The following is a 10555-nucleotide window of genomic DNA, read 5'->3' on the forward strand; positions in this document are numbered from 1 at the left end:
GCATTTAGTTTAGCTGGGGATGGGGTGGTGGCAGCAGTGACTACTGTTTGTGAATCATACATGCTTTCTGGGTGGGAATTCTAAAGGAAGGTATTTATTTGGAAATTAATTTTAAATAGTCTTTGGTACAGCACAGGTCACTTGTTTATCAGTAGTTTTCTGTATAATCTCTGCTCCCACCCCCCACCCCCCCATCCCTGCCTAAATTTCTTTAAAATCCCATTGCACTAAAAAACAATCTGTAACATGTGAAAGGGAAGGGAAAAATGGAAATGAGGCTGAGTTCATACCTGGGGGAGAAGCAGTAGAGGGAGAGAGGAATGCTGGGAAGCCTATGTGATTCAGATCTTCCAGCACCCAGGCTGCTCTATTGCCTCCCCCTACAAGGCTTCCCTTGAGGGAACTCGTCTCTTTGACCTGGGGGCCCATGACGCATTTTGTTCTTTTATTGTGTTTCAGTCTCCTCAGGACTCTATGCTATATGAGCTACATGGGAGTGGCAGGCCTCCGGTTGCTCAAAAAGCAGGACGGGGACTGTAAAGGAACAAGTGCTCATTCTTTGGGACACTGCAGGAGGACTCAGGACAGGCTAGGGAGAGCCACTCACCTTCTTACATGGTTTTCATATGTAGGAAATTCTTCCGTCTCATGAAATAAAATATGGACAGGATGTCCTAACTGAATTCTTCTTCTTTTTTAAATATATTTTATTGATTTTTTACAGAGAGGAAGGGAGAGGGATAGAGAGTTAGAAACATTGATGAGAGAGAAACATCGATCAGCTGCCTCCTGCACACCCCCTACTGGGGATGTGCCTGCAACCAAGGTACATGCCCTTGACTGAAATCGAACCTGGGACCCTTGAGTCCGCAGGCCGACGCTCTATCCACTGAGCCAAACCGGTTAGGGCAAAAAAATATATATATTTTAAAAGAACCAAATGGAACTTCTAGAAATAAAAATAGAATATCTGAAATGAAATTTTCACTGGATAGGCTTAATAGCAAATTAGACAGTGCCAGTAGTGCAGAAAGAAAGACCAGTGAACTTAAGTCAATGCAATAGAAACTATAAAATGAAGCACAGAGGAAAAAATGACTGAAAAACAAGGAACAGAGCCTCAGTGACTTCTGGGACAATATTAAGCTGTCTAGGAGACCTATAATTGAAGTCCCAGAAGGGGAAGGTAGGGAGCAGAAAACATATTTGAAGAAATAATGGCCAAATTTTTTTTATTATATTTGTGTTTGTCATTAAAGACTGTCTCATATAAAATTTGACAGCCATAAGAGAAAATTGCTTATTTCACCTGTATCATTTAAGCTGACTTGCAGGAAATTATTAGGTTGGAAGAATTCACAAAAAATAATTGCTTGAATAGATTAACATTTAGCAGGAGAAATAGAGAAGGAAAAATAAATAAGTGATGGTTTTGTGGTGGGTAGAATTGAATATTACCATTACTTATGTTATACCGTCAATATGCATTGGAATATATCTAATTACAATAAAGAATTATTTTATCAGTTCCTAAATGTTTGACTTTTTTTCAGTTAAAGTAAATCAAAATTAGCAATATATACCATGAATGGATTTCTGATTTTCATGTTGTAAAAATACTTTTTATTATTGTTTAGCTTCAGAAGAACTAACCATTGCTGGCATGACCTTTACAACGTTTGATCTGGGAGGACATGTTCAAGGTACGATTCTATTACTCCTGTGGAAGCTTTATTTTAACTTAATAAAAACATGACCATTATGTTCCAGTGCATGAAATCTCATTCTACTCAAGGAAAGCCAGAGTAGACTTAAAATTTAGGAATTATTACCCCTCGATAAATGCTTTAAAAGCAAAGGGTGATTTTTATGATACTCCTGATCAATTGAAGTTTGAATTGCTTTTGGTGGTAAAGCAAATGAGTAAAATTGAGCCTCCATTTTCTCTCTGCCCTAATCCATCTCTCACTTATTGTCATAATCATGTTATGAATATGTTACTGCTTTGTATGAAAAGCCTTCAGTGGCTAACTCATTACCTATAAATTAAAGGCCAAACTTGTTGATCTGGCATTTGGGATTTCTATGATCTGGTTCCAGTTTACTTTTCAAGTCTTTATTTCCCAATGTTCCCCTTCCCATTCTCTTTATTCTAACCAAACCAAACCCTCTTGGTTTTCTCCCACTCTGTGCTTTTGCTCATGCCATTCCATCTGCACATGCATGACCCACATTCAGGGCCCAGGGTGAGTGCTGCTACCTTCCCCAAGGAGCTGCTTGCAGCTGGAAGTACTCTCAACTGTACTTCCACAGCACGTAGGGCATTTGTGTACATGTCTGCAAGTTTGAAAAGACTGCCTTATCTCTTCTCCTAAACTTTCTGGGACTAAAATCTGTTCACTTTTTTTTTTTATCCTGTCCATTTTTTATATTCCCAGAAGGACTTGGCAGTACCCAGCACATAATAATTTGTAAATAAAGAATAGTACAAAGTTGGTGAGCATTATAAAAAGCTCATATGACAGATAGTTGAAAAGATTTTAAGTGGCTGTGACTAGTGAAAGCACATTTGAGCCCTAGCTGGTTTGACTCAGTGGATAGAGCATCGGCCTGCAGACCAAAGGCTCCCAGATTCGATTCCTGTCAAGGGCATATACCTTGGTTGCAGGCTCCTCCCTGGCCCCAGCCCTGGCCAGGGTGCGTGCAGGAGGTAACCAATCTATGTGTTTCTCTGACATCGATATTTCTCTCTGTCTTTCCCTCTCTCTTCCACTCTCTCTAAAAATAATCAATGGAAAAATATCCTTGGGTGAGGATTAAAAAAAAAGAAAACACATTTGAGACATAATTGTTTGAAATACACATAAAGTAATTTCTGGAATATAATGATTAGAGGGAGTTAAAACCTAATGGAGCTCATCTGAGACTTCATTTCTATATTGTTTTTAAGATATGTCATAAAACTGAAGTCAGAGAAAAAAGGTATTTTTCTCTGGGGCATTCCAAAAACTCTTTTCTTTAGAAAAGAATGTCATGGAAAAAAGTTACCATATGTTTTTATAGACTTTAGTTTTTTTCTGTTATGAGTAGAACAGTAAGTATGCTTTTATTATTTTAACTTAAGTCTGTACCTAGTACTAATTTTTTCTGCCACTGATTCCAAATTTATCCCCAGCAAAAAAATAAAACAAAAAAACTGATAAACTAGAAATGTAAAAAAATGAATACTGCATATGAAAATAATAGCAGTTCTCCAATGAACTTAACAAGCATCATTATCCATCATTGGTAGCAGATATGAATACTACTTATAAAACATGGGAAAATTGGGGCAAAGTATTGACTTGCCCACAATCAAGGAAAGCCTGAAATTTCTTCTGGAAAGATTTGGCAACACTAGGTAAAAGATTAACTTGAGTATATATGGAGTAGCAGCAGCTAAGGGATGATTACACTTGATATCTTATTGGACTCTCATCAAACCATCTTCTAGGTTTGACCAGCAAATAAAATCTAACTTCTGATTGTTTTTGTTAGCTCGAAGAGTATGGAAAAACTACCTTCCTGCTATCAATGGCATTGTATTTCTGGTGGATTGTGCAGACCATGAAAGGCTGTTAGAATCAAAAGAAGAACTTGATGTAAGTTAAATAATTAAAACTAAACAGTTGAATTACTAGTAAGCCTGAGGAAATAGGTTGGAGATCTAGGTATTAGAATGCAACTTTTCTGTAGTCTCTGATGTAACTCCTGGCAATTTGTGGAGCTCAGCGATTATTTAGAATGCAGAGGGAGTAGCTATTGAGGAAGTACTAACGCAGACTTCCTTCCTGAAGACTTGAGCTAACTCTGGGCAGTGTGTCCTTGTAGTATATCTCATGTTTGCTACATTCCTGGAGTGGCTTGGTCTTGAATCCCCGATCATCCTCGGCTGCCAGTTTCTGATGGAGTTGGCCAGAACCTGGAAATGGTATAACATACCATCTTTGTCACCACTCCCAGGAATGAGCAGGGCCATGGATAGCTACTTCCCCTCACCTCCCCTAGATCAGATGCTTCTTAAAGGGGCTCAGGAGTAGCAAGCAAGGCCAGTGCTAGATCTGGGGCCCCAGAGAGAGCAGGTCCATGATTTGAAGGTTGAATGCCTACGCCTCTGCCCAGAACAGGCAAGGAAATACTTGTTCATGTGAAAAAGTCCAGTTAGGTTCTGTGGTCATGCAACAGGGTTAGGGAATTACTGAGTTCCTACCTTATGCCACACTATACATATCACCTCATTAAATTCTCAAATCCATTCCATAACGTAGGTGCTACTACTCCATTTTGTGTGAACTTCAGTGAGACCTATTTGTCCAAGATCTCACAGCTTGGAAGCAGCAGAACTGGAAATGAAATCAGTCTGCCCATTTCCAAGGCGTTGGCTCTGGTTGCTGTACCTCACTGATTCAGAGTGAGCAGTGTGAGCATCACAGAAGGAGCCTTAGGAAGACAGGATTCAGGTGAACGGTTCATTGAGCTCACTTAAAACTGAGGAAAAGTTTGCCAAAGAAAGTTAGCAAAACTGACATGTTATGACAGAGAACAAGTCCTTGATACCCATTTGGTATCTTGTCAAAATAAGCCCTTCGGATGGTTTTATATCAACATCTGTGTTTCATTTTGCTTTCATGTTTTTTTCAGTCACTAATGACAGATGAAACCATTGCTAATGTGCCTATACTGATTTTTGGGAATAAGATCGACAGACCTGAAGCCATCAGTGAAGAGAGATTACGAGAGATGTTTGGTTTATATGGTCAGACAACAGGAAAGGTAAAAAAAAAAAAAAAGTTTGACAAGTATGAATACTTCATTCAACAGTATATTTTTATGTTCTGAAATAGTTTATTTCAACACTACCCCTAACAGTAATCATGTTACTAGCCTAATTGGTACAATCTGGATCCTTTTTTTAAAAAAAAGTTAAGGTATAATTGACATATAACATTATACTAGTTTCATGTGTATAACGAAATGTCTTTTTACATTACTATCATCCAACTACTCAAGCCCTTTTTTTCCCCCTTAAAAACTAGCATTTTCTCAGCATCACTAATCATCAGGGAAATACAAATCAAAACCACATTGAAGCGGGCTTGGGGGGATCAATGGAGGAAAAAAGGGGGACATGTAATACTTTCAACAAAAAAGAATTATAAAAAAACAAAACACATTGAACACTAGTCAGAATGGCTGTTATAAAAAAGTTATCAAATGTGTTGGCAAGGATGTGGAGAAAAGGGAACGCTTGGCACTGTTGGTTGGATTTTAAATTGGTATAGTCACTGTTGAAAACAGTATAGAGTTTCCTCAAAATATTAAAAATAGAACTACAATATGACCCAGCAATTCCACCCCTGGGTATTTATCTGAAGAAATTGAAAATATTAATTTGAAAAGACATATGCACCCCTATTTTCAGTGCAGCATTGTTTACAATAGCCAAGATATAGAAGCAACGTAGGTGTCTGTCTGTAGGTGAGTAGATAAAGGAGATGTGTGTGTGTGTGTGTGTGTGTGTGTGTGTGTGTGTGACGCTAAAAAAGAAATTTTGCCATTTGTGACAACATGGATGATCCTAGAGGACATTATGCTAAATGAAATAAGTCAGACCGAGAAAGACAAATACTGTATGGTTTCACTTATATGTAGAATTTAAAACAAACAGAATAATGCAAAAACAGACTTATAGAAATAACACCAAAGGGATGGTTGCCAGAGGGGTGGAGGGTGAAGGGATGGATGAAAAGCTGAAGGGGAATATAGTCAATAATATTGTGATAAGTTTGCATGGTGACAGATGATTACTAGAATTAGTGGTGTGCCCTTGCTGGTTTGGCTCAGTGGACAGAGCAATGGCCTGTGGACTGAAGGGTCCCAGGTTCAATTCTGGTCAAGGGCACATGCCAGGGTTGCAGGCTCGATCCCCAGTAGGGGGTTTGCAGGAGGCAGCCAATCAATGATTCTCTCTCATCATTGATGTTTCTATTTCTCTTTCACTCTCCCTTCCTCTCTGAAATCATTATATTTAAAAAAAAAATAGAATTAGTGGGGTGATCACATTGTAGGGTATAAAAATGTTGAATCACTATATTGTACACCTGAAACTAATATAACAAATATAATATTGTATATCACCTATACTTAAATAAAAATACCTGTCATTTATACATTTTGGGATTTTTTTTTTAATGCCCTCACTGTTTTCTTTATGCCACTGAATGTGACCTTTTCTTGGTGATAACAAAAATGTCAAAGCTCATGCTTATGGGAGACTAAATCAAACCTTTTAAAGTTTTATTTTTAATTTAATTTAGATTTTTATTGATTTCAGAGAGGAAGGGAGAGGGAGAGAGAGATAGAAACATTAGTGATGAGAAAGAATCATTGATTGGCTGCCTCCTGTATGCCTCACACTAGGGATTGAGCCTGCAACCCAGGCATGTGCCCTGACTGGGAATCGAGCCATGACCTCCTGGTTTAGAGGTTGATGCTCAACCACTGAGCCACACCAGCTGAGCTAAATAAATTTTCAAAATTAACCACCAAATAATATACTTGAATGTTTAAGCATACCAGAAGTGTATTTAGGCCCCCAGTTTAGTGTGTAGGCCCTGAGTTCACCAGAGATAAAAATAAAATGTAAACTTGGGCATAGGAGTGTTTTGGGTTTTCTGAACACATACTTAATAAACTTTAAGATGCATTATTTTTGCATTCATTTCCACTAGGATTTGTCAGGAGAGGGGCCTTAATATTAAAAAATCCCAGAGTTGGGGGCACTCTTCTAGTTGCTAGATTGGATGCTGCTAGATTCATGGACTACTTAATAAAGTCAATTAGATCTTCAAATGAAAAAAAATTTTTTTCCAGAGTTTACAAACAAAATTTCCTTGGTTTACATATAATCTGACTTTAGAAATACTGTAGGCTATGGAAGGAAACTCTTATGTTACACAAGGTAGACTTTGGTTTGTTTCTGTGTCTTTTTAATAACTCAATTACATACTAATTTTAGGAAATGCCTTGTTTAGTCATAAACCTACATAGAGAATATTCATCCTTAATGTTTGTGAAGCCAGTTGAGGTAACTTGAAATTTTTCTCAGTCAAAGATGATTTTCATTCTTGTATGCCTCACAAGCCCACCTTTTCCCATTTGGTCCTAAAGTGGCTTTATCCAGTCACCTTTTGTTATACGATATATAAGCTATAATTCTGCTGGGGAGTGGGGCTTTTATTCCACAAAGGTTCCATCCAGCATAATGTTTGTCTTCTCTCCTAGGGCAATGTATCTCTGAAAGAACTGAATGCCCGGCCACTGGAAGTTTTTATGTGCAGTGTGCTCAAAAGGCAAGGTTATGGAGAAGGCTTCCGCTGGATGGCTCAGTACATTGACTAACACCACCAACCTGCCTCAGGTCCAGGTCTTGCCATTCAGGCCTACTCAGAGATTTGATTGTTGAACATGCATAACTTGAATTCAATAGACTTTTGTTGGTTAGAAAACAGATATTTTTTAGATTATTAATACTATATCGACTTAATTTGAGTGACAATTGAAAACTGATTCAAGTAAGTTTGAATATCACAATGTTAGCTTTCTAATTCCATGAAGATAATTAGTTTTTACCGTTTGTAATCTGACATGACCCCCAGCGCCATTTATAAACAGCAACTTTTCAGCAGTACATTTGAAGCACTTTTTAACAATATGAAACGACAAATATAAACTATAATTAAAAGCTCATCATGTTAAATTTTTTATGTACTTTTGGAACTAGTTTTTAAATTTTAGATTATATCTCCACCTATCTTAAGTATACAGTTAATAATTAGCTTATTGATGATTGCATGATGCCTTACAGGTTTCAATAATATTTTTTCTTATGCAAACGTCATGCAATAAAATAGACCCTTATGTTTGGCATCTTTGTTGGACAAATGTTTCATTTTAATGTGTCTTATCTAGCTAGTATGCTCTGAAATGGAATATTTATATTATACACATGAGGTGGTTGTTGGGAAAGGAGATTGCTTCAGAATATTTAGAATAATGTTTCAGTTCCTAGAGACTTTCGCATTTACCAGGAGACAAGTTGTGTTTGATTACTTTATACCACTTTATCTCTGAATCCTGTGCATTTTAATCAGGAACACTACCATTCCCAGTGTTGATAGGGTCCGTGTCCTAGTCCCTATGGGATTGGCCTTCTAAAGAAAAGCACATCTTCCGGTACACCACAGGTTGGTTTTTGGTTTGCTAGGCCCCTATAGGTCCATTCCAGTTGTCTAATTCTCAAGTGCTCCAATCTTATTGATGCCTGGTTTGGTAATCTGTGCCTGGTCACCAAAGGTAGTGACAGGCACCAGCCTCCCCGCATTTAGAGGTACTCCCCAGGCTCTTGATACGTAATGGCACTTCCCAGAGCAAGTGACAAATAGGGTCTTGTGCAGTTCATTGCAGGGACCCGTGAATCTGCGGGAAAAGAAAGCCTGTTCTGCTCCAGTTGTCATTGAAATTGTGGAGATATTGCTCCTGTCCCAGAGCTCTTTTGCATTCTTTGTCATACTTTATTTCTTGGAAAGAAAGTGTATGCTTTTTTTCTTTTCCTTAGTTGCTCTCAGCCAGCTGTTACATTACAGCATAAAGGCTTTTACTTTTAGATGTAATACTTGCCATGTGATAGTGTCCGCAAACCTCACTGATAAACTCACTAACAAAATTTTGGTTAGTTTTTAAAAACATTTTAATTTCCTAAGACATTGAGTGTTTTTTTTTCCATTTGAGGTTCCACTAATTAGTAAAATAAGATGAAAGATAAGTGCCAAATACATATATTTAAAGACTCTCAAGCTTAAGATTTCTCTCTTGGTTATAAACCGAGATTTTATAGTATATTTAACCAATTCCATTGAAAATAGATTGCTCTGGCTCCATCAAGAATAATTTAAATATTAAAATTAGTGTTTTCTCTAGCTGTTGTCCAAATCAGTCACCACAGCCTTTCATCGGGAATGTTAACACATGAGGCAGGTAAGGAGGAGGAGTATGACTGGAAGGAACGACCAGTGAGCTAAACCAGCAAGGCCATTTCTTAACATAACATTGGGTTTTAGTGATTTGGCTGTTCTATTTCACTTTCAGCTTCCTTCCAAATGAAAATAAAAGCTTCTTCCCTGCTTAGAAACATCAGTAGTACCATGGGAAAAGTAGAAAATAACATTTCTGCCTGTTGGTTTATTTTGCCAGCTGTTTAAAGTCCTCACTTCTGACGGCATGACTAACAGAACTAAGCCTTATTAAAAGTAACTGCCTCTTGTTGATGGTATCTTTCTTCAGTTCAAGTATTCCCTAATATCTAGTGTGATACTTGAGAAGTTAATTATTTGTCTCATAAATTGGTATAAAGAAAAAAGCTTATTGGTTTCTTTAAAGGGGAAAAATGTTTTTTTTTGGTACACAATATCTCGTTCCAGAATTCTTATTCTAGTTCTGACACTGGGATCAAAGAAACAAAGTCACTTCGTGGACCACATCTAAACTGTGGATATTTTCCCAATGACGTAAGATTCATGTGGCCTGAACCTCTAGAAAGAAGCTGCACTTAGCAGCAACCAGCTTCCTTCCCAGTGCCAGGGACGTGGGCTGCAGAGTTCCCCAGCCACTGGGCATACTCCAGCTCTGAGAGCGCCTCGGAGCACACACACCGAGTCCCTGCTCCCTTCAAGAGATGGCAAGAAGCAGTAGAAGCACTTGCGAAAACATATACCCTGTATGTGCCTGCGTGAGTGTGTGCACCTGGGAAGTATGTTGAGTGTAAATGGTCCTATTAAGAATATAGATTAACTTTGCACCTCTCACTGTAAGGTATGAAAATGTAATTGTTAACACTGTTATATACAAGATTCGGTTCCATATAAATCAGGATGTCCAAAAGGTGTTTTAAAATCTTAATTCCAAAACTCTAAAAATACAAAGTGTTAGCCCACTTTTATATTTCTAAAGATTCTTTAACCCCATACCTACTTCAATGACTGTTGTTAGTTATACTTTTGGGTGACTGGTTAAATTGATAGATTTCAGCTTATCTTTATATTAGTGAATTTTTATTTCTATTATTTTTATCTCAGTAAATTTTTAGAATGGAGAGTACAGCAGTTTTTAAATTGGGGCACAGACATTTCCTAAAGTACAGTAGTACCCCCCTTATCCACAGGAGAGAAGTTCCAAGACCCCCAGTGGATGCCTGAAATCCCAGGTAGTCCTGAGCCATATATACTATGTTTTGTCCTCTATATACATACATTTTCACTTTAAGGAAGCACTTTATGGCTTCTCTTTGGCATATCTGAAATGCCAGCATCCTTACTCTTGTGCTTTGGGCTCATTATTAAGTAAAATAAGGGTTCCTTGAACATAAGCACTGTGATACATAGTCAAGCCAGTTACTAAGAGACTAGTGACTAACAGGCAGGTAGTGTATGCAGAGTGATACACTGGACAAAGAATGATT

At 37.8% G+C, this 10555-nt stretch overlaps 1 protein-coding gene across 1 annotated transcript in view; it reads left to right on the forward strand.

Annotated features, from left to right (window-relative positions):
- The window catches only part of SAR1B (secretion associated Ras related GTPase 1B), a 24558-nt gene extending 16579 nt beyond the window's left edge, over positions 1-7979 (forward strand). Inside the window, exons 4-7 of the mRNA XM_006086581.3 lie at positions 1638-1703; positions 3538-3641; positions 4681-4812; positions 7324-7979. Of these exons, the coding sequence (XP_006086643.1) occupies positions 1638-1703; positions 3538-3641; positions 4681-4812; positions 7324-7440 (419 nt within the window). The 3' untranslated portion in view covers positions 7441-7979. The remainder of the gene's footprint in view (positions 1-1637; positions 1704-3537; positions 3642-4680; positions 4813-7323) is intronic.
- The last annotated feature ends 2576 nt before the right edge of the window (positions 7980-10555 follow it).

This window comes from Myotis lucifugus, unplaced genomic scaffold, assembly GCF_000147115.1.
Source record: "Myotis lucifugus unplaced genomic scaffold, Myoluc2.0 scaffold_28, whole genome shotgun sequence".
In the NCBI taxonomy this organism is placed as follows: domain Eukaryota; kingdom Metazoa; phylum Chordata; class Mammalia; order Chiroptera; family Vespertilionidae; genus Myotis; species Myotis lucifugus.